The sequence below is a fragment of the Pan troglodytes genome, chromosome 13 (assembly GCF_028858775.2).
Source record: "Pan troglodytes isolate AG18354 chromosome 13, NHGRI_mPanTro3-v2.0_pri, whole genome shotgun sequence".
NCBI lineage: Eukaryota > Metazoa > Chordata > Mammalia > Primates > Hominidae > Pan > Pan troglodytes.
This window is the reverse complement of record NC_072411.2, coordinates 22,270,382-22,292,598: the sequence shown is the minus strand read 5'-3', so window position 1 is coordinate 22,292,598 and position 22,217 is coordinate 22,270,382. Positions and strand designations below refer to the sequence as shown.

Genomic DNA, 22,217 nt, shown 5'->3' with positions numbered 1-22,217 from the left:
GTCACTGGTGATTCTGACAAGAGCTGCTCTTGTGGAGTGAGCAAGTGAAGCCAGATCAGAGGGTCTGTGGAGGGGACAGGAAGTGCATCAGTGGAGCTGGCTGGTGTAGACAACGGCTTAAAGAAGCCTCACTGTTGATGGTGTCATTGATGAAAGGCATGTGAGCTCAAGAGAGGGCCTTTGTAAGATGAGTGATTTAGAGGACATTTACAAGCTGCTGGGAATGAGCTAGCAGAGGAGAGATTGCTGATTCCTGGGAGCAGACAACTGGAAGGTTAAAGGTCTGAGGAGGCAGAAAGGAGGAGTTGTTGTCATCTGTGTGGGTGCTGAAACCATTAAGGAAGCTGAGAGGAGATAGGGAGGGAGTCAGGGAGACTGGAGTGTGAGTCTGCAGTGGAAGACAGGGAAGGACCTGTGACTGACAAATGAAAGCTGGGGCTGCCCCGGTGCTGAGCTGCTTGGTGCTTAGTTGGTAGGTGCAGTGCCCCATCCTTGCAATTCCCAGTTGAAGCATTACTGAGTTCCCTCAGGCAGTTTTATCTTCCTTCCTCTTCTACCTACAGCATCTTCTACAAACTTCTGGTTTAAGACTTGTCCCCATACTATTTTGACTGTGTTTGTCTCTTTCTTTTTTCAGGCAGTGACCTTCTTGAAGGCCTTGATGAAGTCTTTACAAAGTTTTGTGATTTTTAGTAGTTAGCATAGTTCAATACCTGTCAGAGTAAATGCTTGCTCACTGAGTGAATGTGTGGGCCTCAAAATGAGTGGGACAGTGGGAGGGAGAAAAAAGAGAAAGAAAGGACAGAAGGAACAGGTAGACTAAGAACAGACTTCCTGCTGGCAGGGCATGGCGGCGTGTCTGTCTTTCTTCGTTTTCGATCATGTTGTAATTGTTGCAGAAATCATCCTAATACAGAAAAGATTGTCTTATTGATAGAAATATGCTGACTTAGTGTGAGTAGATCCTGCTAATTTCTGGCTTTAAACTATCATACCTTCTTTCTGGCATGAAACTATCATACCTTCTTCCAGAACTGGCTTTAAATTATCAACTTATTGGCTTTAAATTTCAACCCTGTTTTCCAGGGAGATTTTTATTTTTAATTTTTTTGAGACAGAGTTTTGCTCTTTGTTGCCAGGCTGGAGTGCAATGGTGCAATCTCTGCTCACTGCAACCTCCGCCTCCCAGGTTCAAGCGATTCTATTGTCTCAGCCTCCCGAGTAGCTGGGATTACAGGCGCCTGCCACCATGCCTGGCTAATTTTTGTATTTTTAGTAGAGACGGGGTTTCACCATGTTGGCCAGGCTGTTCTCGAACTCCTGACCTCAGGTGATCCACCCGCCCTGGCCTCCCAAAGTGTTGAGATTACAGGCGTGAGCGACCGCACCTGGCCCCAGGGAGATTTTTTAATGTGGTTATTGATTAACTGGTGCTGGTAATTTAATTCCTTCTTGATACTCTAGTATAGAATATTATTTTATTAAGGCTTCTTGAACGCCTTATTTATGATTTGACTTCGTGTTTCTTAATTTTCTCCTTCTTATGCCCCACATGCTGTCGCTGAAACATTTTCATGTTTCAGTTAGTAAATGCCCATGCTTTGAACTTTCAATGAAGCTGTAGTATAGTGAAAAGAACACAAACTTTGGGGCCAGGCAGATCTGGTTTTGAATTATTGCTTGACAGCTATTAGTTTTAAAACCTTAGGCAGGTTTTTTTGTTTGTTTTTGTTTTTTTAAATTTATTTGCTAATTTTATTTTATTTATTTTTTTTGAGACAGAGTCTTGCTTTGTCACCCAGGCTGGAGTGCAGTGGCACGATCTTGGCTCACTGCAACTTGCGCCTCCTGGGTTCAAGCAATTCTCCTGCCTCACCTTCTTGAGTAGCTGGGATTACAGGCGTGTGCCACCACACCCTGCTAATTTCTATATTTTTAGTGGAGACAGGATTTTGCCATGTTGGCCAGGCTGGTCTCGAACTTCCCCGCCCCCGTCAGCCTCTGAAAATGCTGGGATTACAGGTGTGAGCCACCGCACCCGACCTGTTTTTGTTTTTTTAACCTTTCTGAGCTGCATTTCTTATCTTCAAAATGAGAATAATAATGCCTACTTATCTCACAGGTAATCTCACTATGTCTGCCATACCACTCTTCACCTCCCTCATTTTGCTTATGCTGTTTTTCCTTAAGTGCTGTAACTATTTTTTTTTGTTTTTTTTGAGATGGAGTCTCATTCCCGACGCGCAAGCTGGAGTGCAGTTCCGTGATCTTGGTCACTGCAACCTCCACCTCCCGGGTCCAAGTGATTCGCCTTCCTCAGCCTCCCAAGTAGCTGGGATTACAGGCGTGCGCCACTATGCCCGGCTAATTTTTGTATTTTTAGTAGAGATGGGGTTTTGCCATGTTGGCCAGGCTGGTCTCGAACTCCTGACCTCAGGTGATCTGCCCACTTTGGCCTCCCAAAGTGCTGGGATTACAGGCGTGAGCCACTGGGCCTGGCCACCATAACTATTAAATGCACATCCTAGCCACATTTTAACACAAAGCTCAAGCTGAATCTTGTTTATATAGTTTTGACTTGGTCATTCCAAGCCTTCTTAATCCATTCCTTCCTCTGAATTTTCATAGTACTTATTCACGTTCCTTATTTGGCAGGTGCAGTATTTTACTTGCTAAATCTACTAGTTATACATCTCGTGTTTGTGTTGACCTCCGACATTGACAGGCCTTTTGTGTGTATGTATGTCTTGTCCTCTCTGAGTATGTTGGAAGCTCTTTCAAGTGAAGTCATAGACTATAGTTATTTCTTTAGTATATTCTATAGTGAGATTTTATATTTGATAAATTGATGAGTAAATAAAAGTGATTCAGACAGACTGGTAATGGATGAACAGGGTATATGAATATATTCGCTCCATCCATTTATTCATTCTACAAATATCCATTGAGTAAATACGTGTTAGATTGAAAAACATGTCACAGTATTTTGTAGCTCCTCCTATTGATTGGTAGACTCCATTTCCTCACACTTTTTTTTTGTTTGTTTGTTTTGTTTTTTGAGACAGAGTCTCACTCTGTTGCCCAAACTGGAGTGCAGTGGTGTGATCTCAGCTCACCACAACCTCTGCCTCCCAGGCTCAAGTGATTTCCCTGCCTCAGCCTCTTGAGTAGCTGGGATTACAGGCGCACACCACCACGCCTGGCTAGTTTTTATATTTTTAGTAGAGATGGGGTTTCACCATGTGGACCAGGCTAGTCTCGAACACCTGACCTCAGGTCATCCACCTGCCTTGGCCTCCCAAAGTGCTGGGATTGCAGGCATGAGCCACCGTGCCCGGCTTCCTCACACTTTTAATGTGGACTGGCCTTGTGACTTGCTTTTACCAATAGATTGTGGCAGAAGTAACATGCAAATTGTGGATCCCAGGCCTCAGGAGGCCTGGTAGCCTCCCCCTTTGTCATCTTGGAGTGCTCCAGCCACTACATGATGAGCTCTAGGCTATGCCACTGAATGGTTAGAGATCATGTGTGGAGAGAGGCCCAGCCAACAGCCAGCACCAGAGTCCCAGACATGTGAGTGACACCATTGTAGAGCCTTCAGCTGCAGTAAAAATGCCAGATGACTCAACTGCATGAATGATCCCAGGAAAGACTAGCACAAGATCTTCCCAGCTGAGCCCAGCCACCTCGTAGACTTATGGGAAATATTAATTCATTATTGTTTTAAGCTACTAAGTATAAATGGTCCTCCTTTTAATTTCTTACAAAGAAGTCTACAGTAGACTAAAAAAGTTATCAGAGCTTATGATTGATTCTGTTCTTCTTTCCATCCCCCATTGTTAATAGTTCTTTACTGATAGTGTGTGTAAGTGCCACAGGTAGATATGGTAATTAAGGGGCTGGAGATAGGTGCTATTTTTTTTTTTTTTAAAAAGGCTCTGTGCATGTGCTTTTTCATTCTTAATCTTATTTGATGCATGCTAGAGCTGGTATTCTCCACAGTGCCACTTGGGAGTCAAGACCAGAGGCCAAAATTCCCAACTTGATGCCTCTTTTCATTACATCAAGATGACTTTTTTTATTGTGTGTTCCTTCCTTCTTGTTGAAGTTGGTATTTTTAAACTTCTTCCTGTTGACCTGCAGCAGAGTTGGCCCATTGTTCTGGTTCCTCTGATAATTTCTACTTTCCAGGGTACTATAAAGGAGCATGACTAGGACAATTGTCTTGACCCTGTGGACCAAGATGATGTGACAGGAAAAGGTTGAGATGCTTGGAACCTAACTACTGTAGTGGGGGCAGAGAACGTTGATGTTGGAGAATGAAAGGGGTTTGGGTTTGGGAAGAGTTGGACCATTTTTTCAGAAATATCCAAAATGTGTCCCTTTTCTCAGGTGACTGATACAGTGACATTTAGTGTGTTCAGTAGCCTTCATAGTAGATCTTGCTAAAGGAGAAAACTTTTCCTGATGAAGAAGAATAAAGATGTTTTGCTATTGTCACCTCCTCTACTGTTTCTTCTGTATCATTTTAATGTCTCTCATATTCTTTTGGAAAATTATGAAAATTGAACTTTTTTTTAAACTCAGAAATAGTGTTACATTCTGAATAATCTTTGATGTCAACACTGCTGTAAGGTAATTCTTCTCTGTAACACTGCTCTTTTGAATGATGATTATAGAACTGACTGCAGGGATTGTAAACAGTAGTTCATAATCTCACTAAAGGCAGGCAAGGGCTGAGTCCTGTTTATTTTTGTATCGCAGTGCCTCCCATTATGTCTTAAATATAATAGACTAATAGACCTGGTTTTTACTTAGCTCAGGCATAGGTGACCACTGGTTATGGTTAACTTTAGACCTAGGTTTCCTTATTCTACTTTTCCCTCATGGAGAGCCTGGGCAGGATATGGGTGGATGGAAGAGAGTTTTACTTCCTCCTCCAGCTCCATCAGCTCCTCTTCTTCCTCCTCCTCCAACTTCTCTAACTTCATCTCTTCTTTTTCTCCTTCTCCTCCAACTCCCTCAACTCCTCCTCCTCTTTTCCCTCTCCAGCTTTTCTAATTCCTCCTCTTCCTTCCACTTTTCCTCCTCCTCCAAGTCCTCCTCCTCTTTCAATTCTTCCAAATCCTCCTCCTCCAACTCCTCCAATTTCTCCTTCTCCAGTTCCTCTTTCTCTATAACTCCTCCTCCTCATGCTGCTCTTCCTCCTGTAACTCCTCTTCCTCATGCTCTTCTTCTTGTAACTCCTCCTCCTCCTCTAGTTCCTCTTCCTCCTATAACTCCTCCTCCTCATGCTCCTCTTCCTCCTATAACTCCTCCTCCAGCTCCTCTTCTGCCTGTAACTCCTCCTCCTCATCCTCTTCCTCCTGAAACTCCTCCAACTCCTCCTCCTCCAGTTCCTCTTCCTCCCGTAACTCCTCCTCCTCCAGTTCCTCTTTCTCCTGTAACTCCTCCAACTCCTCCTCCTCCAGTTCCTCTTCCTCCCGTAACTCCTCCTCCTCCTCCAGTTCCTCTTTCTCCTGTAACTCCTCCAACTCCTCCTCCTCCAGTTCCTCTTCCTCCTGTAACTCCTCCTCCTCCAGTTCCTCTTCCTCCTGTAAGTCTTCCTCCTCCTCCAGTTCCTCTTCCTCCTGTAACTCCTCCTCCTCCAGTTCCTCTTCCTCCTGTAAGTCTTCCTCCTCCTCCAGTTCCTCTTCCTCCTGTAACTCCTCCTCCTCCAGTTCCTCTTCCTCTCATAACTCCTCCTCCTCCTCCAGTTCCTCTTCCTCCTGCAACTCCTCCTCCTCCTCCAGTTCCTCTTCCTCCTGTAACTCCTCTTCCTCCTCCAGCTCCTCTTCCTCCTCTAGCTCCTCTTCCTCCTGTAACTCCTCCTCCTCCTCTAGTTCCTCTTCCTCCTCTAGCTCCTCTTCCTCCTGTAACTCCTCCTCCTCCTCTAGTTCCTCTTCCTCCTCTAGCTCCTCTTCCTCCTGTAACTCCTCCTCCTCCAGTTCCTCTTCCTCTCATAACTCCTCCTCCTCCTCCAGTTTCTCTTCCTCCTGTAACTCCTCCTCCTCAGGCTTCTCTTCCTCCTGTAACTTCTCCTTCTCCTCCAGCTCCTCTTCCTCCTGTAACTCCTCCTCCTTCTTCTCTCACTCCTCCACGTCATCCTTTTTCCCTCTTATTTTCTAAGTTTTCTGCATTTTAAAATACAATTATTTTTTGATTTCTCTTTTTATGATTTAATTGCAAATGTTTAGAAAAACCTTCCTAGAAGATTCAGGGAGGAGAACACCTATATTTATTTGTTTTGATAGCTGAAAATGTTTCTGAAAAGATACATGGGAAACTGGTGACATTACTTGCTTATTTTTTATTTATTTATTTTTTGAGACAAAGTCTCTCCCTGTTGCCAGGCTGGAGTGCAGTGGCGTGATCGGCTCACTGCAACCTCTGACTCCCTGCTTCAAGCGATTCTCCTGCCTCAGCCTCCCAAGCAGCTGGGATTACAGGCACGTGCCACCATGACCAGCTAATTTTTGTATTTTTAGTAGAGACAGGGTTTCACCATGTTGGCCAGGCTGGTCTCCATCTCCTGACCTCATGATCCGCCCGCCTCAGCCTCCCAAAGTCTTGGGATTACAGGCTTGAGCCACTGCGCCTGGCCATTACTTGCTTTTAAGGAGAGAAACTGGGTGGCTGGGAGGGTCAGGGGTGGAAGGCAGGTCTTGCACTTTTGTACCTTGTGAATTTGGAACTATGTGATTAATATTCCCTGAAAATAGAGATGTAGAAAACAAAAACATGAAAAAAGTCCAAAAACATCAGTTTAATAAGAAAAAGTGTAAGAGAGAATAGTTACCTTTTTTAAATTAAGAAGAAAAAGAAGAGAGAATTCAATCTGCTTAAAGCCTAGGGGCGTCCAGTCTCTTTCATTCTTTGCATTTCGTTGATAGGAATTTGTGACCTATTTTTGAGTGTACTAAGCCTTTGTTGCATAATTACGTTCAAGAAGCATATGCTTATTTGTTAGAAATCTTATACAATTATGGTTGAAGGGGAGGTTTTCTTATGATATATATTTATAAATCACAGTAGGGAGACTTGAACGAATGGGAACTTTCCTAGTGTTTACTTAAGGAATAGAGACCTTGCTCTCTTGCCTGTTGCTTCCTGTCTAAACAGGAAATCTGACCTCTTGAGTCAAAACAGAATTAGGCTAAGACTTCTAATAATGTTTTCAAGGTGGGGAAAGGAAACTGATTGTCCATGCAACCTTGGAAAATTACTTACCTATACTTTACCTCAATTTCTTAATCTATAAATAAGAACGTTAACACCTACTTTATAGAGTTGAAGAATTAGAGATAGTATTATATAAATCAGTATTACATAAGCACAGAAGCTGACACCTCATGTGGCTCCTTAAATTGTATTATTATTATTATTGGTTAGTATCTGTTCATTTTAGGCCCCTTGAAGGAGTAAACGCTATGAAATTTTTTTTCATTGAGAATGAATGAAAATGAATGATAGTTGTTTAGGGGAAGAAGGAGTATATCAGTTATCTATTGCTGTGTAACCAACCGCTCTGAATTTAGTGGCTTAAATAAAACAACAACGAAATGTTATTTCTCATAATTCTGTGGTTTGGCTTGGTGGCTTTTCTGCTTGTTTCCTTACACTTACTGGCATAACTGCAGTCGGATGACGACTGGAATGGGTAGATGGTCCCAGATGGCCTCACTCACATGTCTGGCAGTTGCTGCTGGCTGTTGGTCAGAGCATGTTGGTTCCCCAAGTGGCCTCTCATGTCCAATAGGCTAGGCCAGCTTCCTTACAGCATGGCCGTCCCAGGGCAGCATTCTAAGAGGGCAAGTTCCATTGCTTGTATAGCAAGTCTTTGCTTGCTTTTGTAGTTGCTGATTTCACAGGGTTAAGCCCAGAGTCACTGCGGGAGGGGACTTGGACTCCACCTGGGTGAGGTAGGAGTAGCAAAGAATTTGTGGCCATTTTTAATATACCACCAACCTGGTGCTTATTTGTTCTGCTTCTTGGACTAATAGTAGGTCCAGAAAGAGATTCTTTTGGTTTCTTAAGTTTTCCCGTATCGTTGATACCTTCTTTAGTCCAACATAAGAGATGATAAAGGAACTGGAAGTATTACATTTGTACTAAAAATTGGAATGAAGGATAATAGCTGCTTTTGAAGCTCTTTCTTGTGAAGGAGGGACTAGTTCCAGCATTTGGACGTGACTGGAAAGCAGATCTCTCCTCAATATAAGGAAGGATTGCTCTGTGAGATACTAAGTCCCGTTGAATGCTATCCTTCCCTCACTCTTCTGTGTTGTTGGAAGCAGTAAAGTAGAAGATGGGTAGTTATGTGCTGGGGCTTTGAAGGAGGGTTTTCCTCATTGAATGACTTCATGTGATTCCATACCTCAGAAAGAATCTCAGTGTTTTTATGTTGAGATTAGGGGTGGGGATGGGGTGGTATTAGAAAGGGAGAGAATTGCTGTGTTCAGACTGTGAGTTACTCTACTGAGAATTTTAATTTTACTTTATTTAGAAAACAAAGATATGTTTTCTGGAAACTTTGAAAGTTGGGACTTACTACTGGTGTGAGAAAAGCTTCAATTTGGCACAGTATCAGGGAGGTACTGAATCTTGAAGATAGGTTTCCTATGGGTCTTCTTGGTTTAAAATGAAAGGAATTAAGTAATGGTTTTAGAGTAAGTCAGAAACAAATTTGTACAATGCTCCAGCAGCTATAGGTTAACGAGAGAGCTTATGCAATTTGTGTAGTTAGAACGGTTTTGGTACTTTTCCCATATCATGTATTTTACCCTACTCAAACATGATTTTGAGATCTCCTAATTTTAATATCAAAACACTAGGCCCAAATGGTGCTATTGTCAGCTGAGAATACTGTGCCAATAACTGATCAGAATATGAGCCTATTTCCTTTCTCTTTTTTTGAGACAGAGTCTTGCTCTGTCACCCAGGGTGGAGTGCAGTGGCACTGTGTCGGCTCACCGCAACCTCCGTCTCCTGAATTCAAGCAATTCTCCTGTCTCAGCCTCCTGAGTAGCTGGGATTACAGGTGTCCACCACCACACCTGGCTAGTTTTTATATTTTTAGAGACGGGGTTTCACCATGTTGGCCAGGCTGGTCTTGAATTCCTAACCTCAGGTGATCCGCCCACCTCGGCCTCCCAAAGTGCTGAGATTACAGGTGTGAGCCACCGTACCCGGCCTTTTTTGACGGAGTTGCGCTCTGTCGCCCAGGCTGGAGTACAGTGGCGCAATCTCGGCTCACTGCAAGCTCTGCCTCCTGAGTTTAAGCGATTCTCCTGCCTCAGCCTCCCGAGTAGCTGGGACTACAGGCACTGCCACCATGCCCAGCTAATTTTTGTATTTTTAGTAGAGACAGGGTTTCACCATGTTGGCCAGGCTGTCTCGAACTCCTGACCTCAAATGATCGGCCTGCCCCGGCCTCCCAAAGTGTTGGGATTACAGGCGTGAGCCACCGCGCCCACCTCCTTTCTCTTTTTGTGTCTTTCTTTTCTTTGTTGTAGGGAGGAGGAGATGGAGGCTACCACTTACTCCATTGTAAAGTAGTGTGATGTAGGTGCTGCCCTTGACTTTGTTTAATGTGACCAAGCCAGCCACTTTGGTCAACAGTGTTTTCTATAGAGCCTTCCTCATTTCCCATACTTGGTTTTTTTTAGAAGACTGAGAGTAAGGCAGTAAGCTGCAGTACCTACAGTGATTCAGACACAGAGTGGTGTTAGATTTCTGGTGGGAAATAGAATTGAAGTTACAAATAAATATGCTAGCTAAAGCAGAAGATTGCTTTCCTGTCTGGTGCATTTACAAGCTGGGAAATTGTGGAAAACATCAACCTGCCAACTGTGTGGCTCATTGGCTCTTCTTTGGGCTTCGATGTTCTTCCTGATAAAAATAATAATTATGTTATTTCGATATGGTTGCCAAGCCGTTCATGCTTCTCACTGTGCTTGTGATTATAAATGATTCTGCAGCATGAATTGCTTTGTCTTTGATTTAATGTTTCATAACATTTGGGTGTTATGTTATCTGTGCTAATTTGTCGTTCTCTTCTCTTACTTTTCAGAATGGACTGCTGAATTATGAAGTATTTCAGACCCAGTAGTAGAACATCACTCTGCCACTCACTCCTTTATCTCCTACTAGTTATTTAAATTGGACTTTTAATATCCTACCAGCTGCTCTTCAGACACACATGGTGCATTGTTGCCATTCCCCAGATTGCATCTTTGAAACACAGGCTCTTAGTAACCTTCAGCGAACAAAGAGGCAACCTCCCAGATACGTCTGCTGGGAGGGAGTCATCGTGACTGCCCTCTAGCTTTTGCTGGATCTGGATTTGAATTCCACTATGGAGCCTCGCATGGAGTCCTGCCTGGCGCAGGTGTTGCAGAAGGATGTGGGGAAACGATTGCAGGTTGGCCAAGAACTGATAGACTATTTCTCAGACAAACAGAAGTCTGCTGACCTTGAGCATGACCAGACCATGTTAGATAAACTTGTGGATGGACTTGCTACCTCTTGGGTGAACTCTAGCAATTACAAGGTAAGCTGTGCTTTAGAAGGCACTTTTGGAGGTGGCTGGGCTGCACTGGTAGATCAAAATTGGCCCTTATAAAAATCCCTTGTGAGCAGTCAGCATGCTTCCTTGGTTTCTAGTAAGACACTCAATCAGATTGTGGCCTTGGGTTATTTCATTCTGGAGAAAGTAGAGTTTTCTTTGATACTCATTGCAGATCAAAAAATTCTCATCGTTTAGCACTTTGACAGAAGGTCAAGTGAACAGATAAGGGGAGGCTTTTTTGTTGGAAAGTTGACAAGCATTTGTAGCCTTGAAGTTAATGTGTATATTATGTTTTGCAGCAAATAGGTCCTGAGACCTTGGTGAGTTGCCCTTTATAAATAACAAATGTCTTCACTGATTTTCTCTGGGGGATTGAATTGGTAATAGGATGTGGAGCATTTTACCTTCAGGTCACTGTTGTGAAGCTGGCCCAGGTACCTGGACAGAAATAGGTTGTCAAGGACTTTTCTGTGACCTGTGTGTAATGGCCTAGAGGATATCCTTCAGGATCTAAAGGTCAAGGCTGTTTATGTGACCTTGGTAGGGAGTGGGGGTGGGGGTGGGGGTGGGGGCCAGGTCCCATGGGTCAAATGAGTTGTGAAGGTTGACCATTTTACCTGTCAAAGACAGTTTTCCTGAATAAAAACTAGATTGGACTTGAAGTGCTGAAGAAGTGGTGTTCCTCTCTCTGCTTCCTCCCCTATTCTCATCCCCTTATGCTCTCTTTTCATTTCCCTAGAGGGTGGCCCCTTTGGGTCAAGGTTGAGATGGAAGGAAGAGTGGGGAGTTTGCATGACTGCTAATAGGTGCTATAGACGTTGTTAAAGGGGCTTACAGACATAGAATCTTTTGTGCTTTTTTCATTGACTCAATCTTTTGAGATTGGTTTGGACTTAAAAAGTCACAGGAGTCCTTTGCTCTAGTACGTACTCTGTTTTCTAAATACGTTACCTATTGCCCTAATATTTCACTTATCACTGGATATAAAATTTATCCTACCTGTCTTCGTATATTTATTTTTTAGACCGAGTCTTGCTCTGTCGCCCAGGCTGGAGTGCAGTGGCACTATCTCGGCTCACTGCAACCTCCACCTCCTGGGCTCAAGCAATCCTCCCACCTCAGCCTCTCAAGTAGCTGGGACTACAGACGTGCGCCACCATGCCCAGCTAATTTTTGTATTTTTGTAGAGACAAGGTTTTACCATGTTGCCCGGGCTGGTCTTGAACTCCTGGGCTCAAGCAAGCCACCCGCCTCCTCCTCCCAAAATGCCGGGATTACAGGCGTGTGCCACCGTGCCCAGCCTATCCTACCTGTCTTTAAACTCTGGCTAAAATTCTATTTCATTCATCTGTTTATTCACTTAGCTGAAATTATCAGTTGCTGCTTATGTGTTTGGCATTGGTGCTGGATGGTGCGAATGTTAAAAGAGATGAGAGGTGATAAAGTCTAGTCACTACAATTTTGTTCTTTTTTAAAAGTAATTTGTAAAAATTGACAAATAATTTTACATACTCATGGGATACCTAATGATATTTTGATGAATATAATTTGTAGTGATCAGGTCAGGGTAATTAGTATATCCATCATCTCAAATGTTTATCATTTCTTTGTGTTGGGAACGTTTAATATCCTCCTTCTAGCTAATTGAAACTATATTACTATTAACTCTAGTCATCCTACAGTGGTATATAACACCAGAAGTTATTCCTCCTATCTAGCTGTAATTTTGTATTCTTTAACAAATCTCTTCCTATACCTCTCTTCCTCCTGTCCTTCCCAGCCTCTGCTATCCTCTCTTCTACTTTTTACTTATGAGATTAACTTTTATTTAGCTTCACATATGAGTGAGAACATGTAGTGTTTAACTTTCTGTTCCTGGCTTATTTCACTTAACATAATGCCCTCTAGTTCCATCCATGTTGCTGTGAAGGACGGGATTTTATTCTTTTTCATGGCTAATTAATATTCCATTGAATATACCACATTTTCTTTATCCATTCTCTGTTGTTGGACATGTAGGTTGATTCTTTGCTGTTGTGAATAGTGCTGCAGTGAACATGGGGGAGCAGATATCTCTTCCATATTCTGATTTCTTTTCACTTGAATAAATTCCCACTAGTGGGATTGCTGGATCCTATGGTAGTTCTATTTATAGTTTTTTATGGAACTTCCATACTGTTTTCCATAGCAGCTGTACTAGTTTATGTTCCCACCAGCAGTGTATAAGAGTTCCCTTTTCTCTGCTACATCCTCATCAGCATTTATTATTTTTTGTCTTTTTGATAATAGCCATCCTAACAGGGGTGAGTTGATACCTCATTGTGGTTTTGATTTGCATTTCCCTTATGATTAGTGATGTCTAACATTTTTTCATATATTTGTTGGCCATTGGTATGTCTTCCTTTGAGAAATGTCTGTTCAGATTATTTGTCCATTTTTAAAATTGTATATATATATATATAATTTTTTTTTTCTGTTGAGATATTTGAGTTCCTTGTTTATTCTGGATATTAATCCCGTTTGGCTGGTCCAATGGTAATGAGTTATCAGAATTTAACATAGTGTCACTAAAGTTGGTATACAACTCCCCACTGCTAAATTTTACTGGCTTAAAAAAAAAATCTCCTGTCAGAGGAGTAATTTGCAAATATCTTCTCCCATTATGTAGCTTGTGTTTTTACTCTCTTGTTTCTTGGTTGCCCTGAAGCTTTTTAGTTTAATATCATCCCATTTGTTCATTTTTGGTTTTGTTTCTTGTGCTTTTGAGGTCTTATTTATAAAATATTTTCCCAGACTAATGTCCTGAAACATTTCTTAAATGTTTTCATCTAGTAGTTTTATTGTTTTGGGTCTTACATTTAGGTCTTTGATCCATTTACAGTTGATTTTTGTATAGGGTGAGAGATGGGGATCTAGTTTTATTCTTCTGCATATGGATATCCAGTTTTCCCAGAAACATTTATTGAAGAGACTGGCCTTTCCCCAGTGAGTGTTCTTGGCACCTTTGTCAAAAGTCAGTTGGCCGTAGATATGTGGATTAATTTCTGTGTTCCCTATTTTGTTCCATTGGCCTATGTGTCTGTTTTTGTGACAGTACCAGGTTGTTTTGGTTACTACAGCTTTGTAGTTTACTTTGAGGTCTGTTAGTGTGATGCCTCTAGCTTTGTTCTTTTTGCTCAGAGTTGCTTTGGCTATTCAGGGTCTTTTGTGGTTCCATACAAATTTTAGGACTTTTTTTTCTATTTCTGTGAAGAATGTCATTGGTATTTTGATAGAATGGCATTCAATCTGTAGATTGCTATTGTCATTTTAACTATATTAATTCCTCTAATCCATGAGCATGTGATGTCTTTCTATTTGTTTGTATCCTCTTCAGTTTCTATTATCAGTGTTTTGTAGTTTTCCTTGTAGAGGCCTTTCATCTCCTTGGTTAAATTTATTCCTAGGTATTTTATTTTTGGTAGCTGTTATAAATGGAATTGCCGCCTTCTTCTTCTTCTTCTTCTTCTTCTTCTTCTTCTTCTTCTTCTTTCTTCTTCTTCTTTCTTCTTCTTCTTTCTTCTTCTTCTTTCTTCTTCTTCTTCCTTTTTTTTTTTTTTTTTAGATGGAGTGTTGCTCTTTTGCCCAGGCTGGAGTGCAGTGGCGTAATCTCGGCTCACTGCAACCTCCGCCTCCTGGGTTCAAGTGATTTTCATGCCTCAACCTCCTGAGTAGCTGGGACTGCAGGCGTGCACCACCATACCCGGCTGATTTTTGTGTTTTTAGTAGAGATGGGGTTTTACTACATTGGCCAGGCTGATTTCGAACTCGTGACCTCAGGTGATCCACCCGTCTTGGCCTCCCAAAGTGCTGGGATTACGGGCGTGAGCCACTGTGCTCGGCCAGAATTGCCTTCTTGATTTCTTTTTTTAGCTAGTTTGTTGTTGGTGTATAGAAATGCTACTCATTTTTGTATGTTTGTATCCTGTAACCGTACCGATTTCAGTCATCAGGAGTAAGAGTTTTTTGGTAGAATCTTTAGGTTTTTCTGTATATAAGATCATGTCATCTGCAAACAGGGACAATTTTACCTACTCTTTCCAATTTGGATGCTTTTTATTTCTTTCTCTTGCCTAATTGCTCTGGGAAGGACTTCCAGTACTATGTTGAAAAAGAGGGTGAGAGTGGGCATATTTGTACCGTTTTAGTTGTTAAAAGCTGAAAGCTGGCTGAGTGCGACGGCTCATGCCTGTAATCCCAGCACTTTGGGAGGCCGAGGCAGGCGGATCACGAGGTCAGGAGTTCGAGATTAGCCTGGCCAACATGGTGAAACCCCATCTCTACTAAAAATACAAAAATTAGCTGGGCGTGGTGGCACACCCTGTAATCCCAGCTACTTGGGAGGCTGAGGTAGGAGAATTGCTTCAACCCGGAAGGCAGAGGTTGCAGTGAGCCAAGATCATGCCATTGCACTCCAGCCTGGGCGACAGAGCAAGACTCCATCTCAAAAAAAAAAAAAAAAAAAAAATGCTGAACGCTTTTCCTCATTCAGTCAGGTGTTAGCCATGGTTGTTACATTTTTAAGGGCTGTGAAATCACCTTGTCTATGTTTTTGGGTCACAACTCCACCACTTTTTCTATGTGCATATTAGGATGCTTCTGACTAAGAGTAATTGGAAACTGACTCAAATGACCTAAAGTTCTCCAAGGAAATCTAGTGTCTCAAATAAATCTAGTAGTAGTTAAGGCAATGTCCAGGGAAGGAGAATGTCTTCTTGTATCTTTCACTTGGGGGAAGGAAACCTCTCTCAGAAGCTCCCCAGCAGACTTTTCTTTCATCACATTTGCTAGAGTGACTTTGCGTGCCCATCCCAGCACCACTGGAAAACGAGTGTCCGTGATTGCCTTTGAGTGCCATGCTTAACCTACTGGTCTTAAGTGGGGGCCTCCCTTGAGTGAAGCATGTGACCATGTGAAGGAGGGCGGATACTTGAATAGTATCAGGGTCCTAATAGGAAAAGGAGGTTGGGGATGGGACTGGGGTAGCATGGATGTTAAATTATTAGATTGGTGCAAAAGTAATTGTCTTCAAGGAGCTCATAGTCTATGGAGAGGAAACTGATAAATAAACAAGTTATACAGTACAGTGTAGTGTGTGCAGTAATGCAAATATACAGAGTTCTGTGGGAAGACAGAAGAAGAAAGTAGTAACACTGCCTAAAGGAACTGAGAATTTTGAAGATTGGTTAGTTTTTCCAGAATGACATTTGCAGGGTTACAAAGGAATGAAAGATTAAGACTTGACTCTTGGTGAAGTAATTCCTAAACAAGGACAGATTAGTGTGAAGGAAAGTCAGGAAGTTGGGGTTTACCACTAACTTGCTTGTAACCATGGACAACTCAGTTAAACTTGTTTGTACAATGCAGATATTAGACTAGATAATCTCTTGGGAGCCCTCAAGCTCTAATATTTTATATTACTTAATAGAGGTTGTTTTTGCACTCAAGGGCTGTGTCTTATGGTTTGTAATTTCTCTAAGTGTAGTGGCAGCCTGCATGTTCACACCTGGAGCCCAGAGTATGGAACATCATGGGTGCTCAACAAATACTGGTTCCATGAGTGATCTCAGGAACTTAGACTCCTCAGCCAGGTATTGCTGGTTGCTTTACTGAAACCTGGAAACTACCTTTTAGATCCTACTTCCCTTTTTTTCTTAATTATAAGTTAAGATTTTTAAAATTGAAACCCTGAGGTACAGTTTGGCTTTATTTGGAATTTTTAAAATAGATAATTCCTTTAATATTTTAGATTAAAGGGATTAGCTTTATATTAAACAAAACTTTGAAGCTTGGCTTCTTGAATTTTTTTTTTTTTTTTTTTTTGACAGAGTCTCACTCTGCCACCCAGGCTGGAGTGCAGTGGTGCGATCTTGGCTCACCGTTACCTTTGCTTCCTGGTTCAAATGATTCTTGTGCCTCAGCCTCCTGAGTAGCTGGGATTACAGGTGCGTGCCACGATGCCTGGCTGATTTTTTTCTGTATTTTTAGTAGAGATGGGGCTTTGCCATGTTGGCCAGGCTGGTCTCCAACTCATGACCTCCAGTGATCCGACTGCCTCGGCCTCTCAAAATGCTGGGATTACAGGCGTGAGCCACCATGCCTGACCTTGGGACCTTGGCTTCTTGAATTTTTTTTTTTTTTTTTTTTTTTTTTTTTTTGAGATGGAGTCTCACTCTCTCGCCCAGGCTGGAGTGCAGTGGTGCAATCTAGGCTCAATGCAACCTCCACCTCCTGGGTTCAAGTGTTTCTTCTGCCTCAGCCTCCCGAGTAGCTGGGACTACAGGCATGCACCACCACACCTGGCTAATTTTTGTATTTTTAGTAGAGACAGGGTTTTACCATATTGGCCAGGCTGGTCTTGAACTCCTGACTGCGTGATCCACCAGCCTCGGCCTCTCAAAGTGCTGGGATTACAGTTGTGAGCCACCGTGCCCGGCTGTTTTTATTTTTTTCTTTAAATTAAGGGCTGAAAAGAGAATGGAGAAGTAATTTTGGCTTGCCCAAACAATAGTACTTGTGTGTTGTTATTCCTTTTCTTAACAGGGAAGGTAGATGAATGTCAGCTCAATGGCTTATTAAAAAAAAATACGGCCAGGTGTAGTGAATCACGCCTGTAATCCCAGCACTTTGGGAGGCCGAGGTGGGCGGATCATGAGGTCAGGAGTCACGACCAGCCTGGCCAACATGGTGAAACCCCATATCTACTAAAAATACAAAAATCAGCCGGGCGTGGTGGCGCGCACCTATAGTCCCAGCTGCTTGGAGGCTGAGGCAGGAGAATTGCTTGAACCTGGGAGGCAGAGTTTGCAGTGAGCTGAGGTTGCACCACTGCACTCTAGCCTGGGCAACAGAGTGAGACTCCGTCTCAAAAAATAAATAAATAAATAAATAAAAATAAAAACGTTGGCTGGAGCTTGAGTAACTTTGCATTTAAGTGTTTCTTTACAGACAGATGTATATGTGGTATCAAGGGCAATTTAATGGCTACCATTTATTCCTTACTTAGTTTCAGGTATGTTCTCTGTCTTATCTCATGTAGTCTTTATAACAACCCTGCAGGGTAAATAGATAGTGGTATCCTAATTTTTATACAGGAAGTAACTGAGGCTTGGAAATAATGAGGCAATTTTAACTAGTGATTATGGAACTGGATTTAAATATAGGTCTCTGATTTTCTGGCTAGTGCTGCTTTCATAAGAACAGGGTTTAGTAAACTTTTCCTTAAAACCCAGATAGTACCTATTTTGGGCTTTGTGAGACCATATGCTCTTTGAAATATTCAACTAATATGAATCGTTATATTGCAAAAGCAGTGACAGGTAATAGGTAAATGAACAGGCTTGGCTGTGTTCCAGTAAAACTTGACTACCTTATGTGATATTTCAGAAAAACTTGCCTCTCTCACTCAGACTCATATTGGGATCAGCTTGAATTCTGTTAGCTTACTGCTAATCATCTACAGTGAGCTGGCCTTGAACTTTCTTTGGTAGTGTGGGTTGAGTAATTGGTTATTTAAATAAGCATACATTCAGAACAGCACTGTGCTACACCATGGGGGTGCTGTTCAACATGGAAGGATTTGTGAAGGTTCCATGTTGTCATAGTGACCATGGGAATCCTGGAAGGAGACATTAAATAATAAAAATAACCCCAAATTTTGAATATGGCTGTCCTCATTGATCTGGTCTCCTCTTCCTGTCTGCCTTAAAACTTGCAGAAAGGGAAAAGTGGTGGGGATAGGTTCTTGCACTCACTTCCAGCTGCTTCTGTTCTTCCTTCTTCCCTCATCAGGTGAGAAGGGATGAAATGTTAAGAATGACCTGTCTTGGAGAGACTGCCTGGGCTATGCAACTGGAGGGAATTGGGGGGGACTTAATGCTACGCAGCTTTCTCAGGTCATCTTGACAGCTTTGATTCTGCGCAGCAGTGCAGTAACATGCAGCCTCACATCCACACCACACCAGTGCAAGTACCTGTACCTTTACTGGGCTCATTGGAAACAACGTTTCTTAGCAGGGGCTTGGTGCTTTTTGTGAATACAGTCCCACAGGCCTTTCTCTGCAGTTTCAAAATTCAAAGCACTCTGAAGGCCTAGTGTTTTTAGTTACTAATTTGCCGTTTGACCTGAAGTGAACTAACATGAGACTATTTATAGTCTGTATGTACCTGGCTAGGCTATGTTTCACTACAAAAATATTAATGTGCTTGATTGTGAGTTGCTGCCCCGGATTCTATTCAAGGGGCTATATTACACATACACACACACACACACACTCTCTCTCCGTGCACTATTTTATCTTCCTAAAAATCTGAAAAATTCTGTATTCCAGAATATACCTGGCCTCTAGAGTTTTCGATAAGCAATTGTGGACCTGTATTTAATACTGTACAATAATAATGATAGTCTATGGCTGTGGTGCATTTACTGTGAGCCAGAAATTGTGCTAAATATGTGTTCATTTTTAAAATTGTAATTACCATATGAGGTAGACATTATTTTTCCCATTTTACAAATGAGAAGACGGATGCTCAAAAAATTAGCTAACTTGTTCAAGGTGATAAAGCTAGTAATTAAGATTTCTGAGACTTGAACGCAAGTCCTTATGCAACAACCAGAGTTAATTAAACACGTATGATGTGCCAGTTGCTATACTTATACAGTAGGGAAAAACTGGGTACGGTCCCGGCCCAGTGCCTAAGCTGTCTAGGTCTGTCCAGTCTGTGTGGGCTTCATCTCCGTGTACATTTGTCTCAAGGCCCATTCCGTGCTGCCTTATATTTGAAATTTGTGGGTCCCCTATTAACCCAGAGCTTCCTTTTCTTCTGCCCTGTGGTCTGATTGGAGGAACGGGGAGGGCACATGAGAGGGCGGTGCACAGTGTAGGATAGGAAATAATTCAGTGCTAAATTGCGTCATAGGAATTTGTATAAATTCTGTCATGTGGAGAAAGAAGAAACGTTAGGGTATGCTTAGTGGGAGAGGCCTTGACAGAGAAGTGGGATTAAAGAGGGTTATGAAGAACCAAAAGGTGTAAGCTGCAGAGGGTTCTGAGAAAGTCTCTCTTCCTTTCCTGTTTCTCCCTTTCTGGTTAGCACTTTCTTGGTAGACTGTAAAAGATGTAGTCTCTCCTAAGCTGCTTTACAGAGCACATGTTACCGCTAGATCAAGTGTGTTTATGGGCAGGAGGAGACTGTGTTGACAGATAAGGGAGGTTCCTCTCATTTCCTTTGCCTATCTCCAAAACCTTGGCTTTCATCGAGGTTTTTATTTTCCCGCTTGTGTCCTTGAGAGGAGAGCCAGAAAAGATGATTGGATTCAGATTAAGTGACTTCTGTTTCCTTTTCTGGCAGTCTCCTCGCTACTGCCACCAAGTGACACATCCTTTCAGAGACCGTCCATTTTTTTCCAGGTTTTCCTTGCAGTGTTTGTCCTATTGGCTGTAGGAGGTGAATTTCCATGGTGTAATCTAAAAAGACAGGTGCCTCTGTCATAAGTAGAAAAGCTACAGTTAGCAGCACTAAGCAAAAGCAAAAAACCTTTGGAAAGGTTATGTCAAGAAAATTTATATAGATTGTTGGTAAAAATGGTGTCCTTGATGTATGTAATTAGTGGCATTTCTTCCTAAATGTGTTTACCTATATGCAAGGGCAACAAAGTGTACTGAAAATATTTTAGATTTGAGTGTGAATTGTCTGGATTCCTCTTCTGGCTCTGCCACTCATATATTTGAGCAGGTAGCTTTCTCTCTAGAATGTATTTCCTCATCTGTAAAATGGGTCTGATGATGTTTACTACATAGAGGATTCAGTAAGCCCATGTATATAAGGTGCCAGTGTAGTGCTTTTAATATGTAGCATGTGGTCAGTAAAAGGAAGTTGACGAAAATGTATATTATGGGACCAAATACTCATAAAATCTGAGGAAAGTTAACTTTTATGTGGGACTGAGGTTACATGTTTTCTTGTGGCCTAGTCAGTTAGCCTGTGCCCTGGAACAGAGGCCTTGGGTCTCTTGTAATAAGATATGAATCCATCAGTTGTTCAGTGTTGATAATAAAGTCCCTGAGTAGAGCAGCAGCTGGCTGGGAAGTCTGTGAAGGGTGAGTTAAAAACTGACTGGTATAAACCAATCCATTGACTGAGGCCCCCTGTTTTAGGAAGATTTCACTTGATTGTAAAATTTTTAACACTTATACTTTCCCTTGTTTCAGAAAACTAAAATTTAAATAAGGATACATGCAACAGAAGAAGTAATAAATTGAATGTCAAGGCAGAAAGTAAAACAGCTGGAGTGAGAACATGGACCTAACAATGAGGCTAATGATTAACAGCTAATGTTTACTAGTAGCTAACACTTATTAAGCGCCATTATGTGCTAGACACTGTTAAGTGTTTTGCATGCATTGCCTGGTGTAATTATAACATAGATGCTGTATGATAAGCCCTGTGATTATTCCTATTCTTTAAGTGGGGACACTGAAGAAACTTGCCCGAGGTTACATGACTAGAAAGTGTCAGAGGCAGGATGTTAGTCTGAATAGTCTGACTGTAGCACCCACCGCTGAAGCAATATGCAGTATTTTCTTTATAATTTTGTAGCAGAGGTAATAGTAGCATTTATTGGAGCATAAAAGAAAAGGGTGTAAGGACGTACCCCACAGTTGATTTCTTAAAGGGAGGGAGTTTTGAGTTAGACTGTAATGAAAAATATTTAAGATGAATATATTTAAAATAGTTCTTTGGTCCTGTTAGAATCATGACCATATATACTTTTTAAACTTTTTATTTTGGAAAATATTCAGACATATGGGAAAACTTCAGAAAACAGTTAAAAAAATTTTCATGTATGTTTCACCTGGACCCCAGTGTTAACTCTTTATCACATATGTCTTCTTTTCTCTATTATTATGCTTATTGTAATCATTTGAGAGTAGTAGACACAGTGCTTCACTGCAATACCTGTGTGTACAGTGGTTCTTAGAAACAAGGTCATTCATTTATATAATGTTAGGACAGCTATCTAAATCAGGATTAAGATTGATGGACTACTGGCCGGGCACGGTGGCTCACGCCTGTAATCCCAGCACTTTGGGAGGCCAAGGCGGGCGGATCACGAGGTCAGGAGATGGAGACCATTCTGGCTAACAAGGTGAAACCCTGTCTCTACTAAAAATACAGAAATTAGCCGGGCGTGGTGTCGGGCGCCTGTAGTCCCAGCTACTCGGGAGGCTGAGGCAGGAGAATGGCGTGAACCCGGGAGGCGGAGGTTGCAGTGACCTGAGATCATGCCACTGCACTCCAGCCTGGGCAACAGAGCGAGACTCCGTCTCTTAAAAAAAAAAATTGATAGATTATTAATACCTGATTTATGAGACATACTCAAATTTCACCTGTTGTCATGCTAATGTCCTTTATAGCAACAAGAAAATTTTTTTTTTTTTTGAGACGGAGTCTCCCTCTGTCGCCCAGGCTGGAGTGCAGTGGCCTGATCTCGGTTCGCTGCAAGCCCCACCTCCCGGGTTCACGCCATTCTCCTGCCTCAGCCTCCTGAGTAGCTGGGACTACAGGC

General features: G+C 42.1%; 1 protein-coding gene across 49 annotated transcripts in view; it reads left to right on the top strand.

Annotated features, from left to right (window-relative positions):
* CLASP1 (cytoplasmic linker associated protein 1) overlaps positions 1-22,217 on the top strand; it is a 308,996-nt gene that overhangs the window by 31,957 nt on the left and 254,822 nt on the right. For all 49 annotated transcript variants that reach the window (XM_063790384.1, XM_063790383.1, XM_054678949.2 and 46 more), the window contains one exon: positions 10,112-10,591. Coding sequence is in view for 47 of the 49 variants with exons in the window: in XM_054678949.2 (XP_054534924.1) it covers positions 10,397-10,591 (195 nt within the window). In the remaining 2 variants the exon portion in view is untranslated. The remainder of the gene's footprint in view (positions 1-10,111; positions 10,592-22,217) is intronic.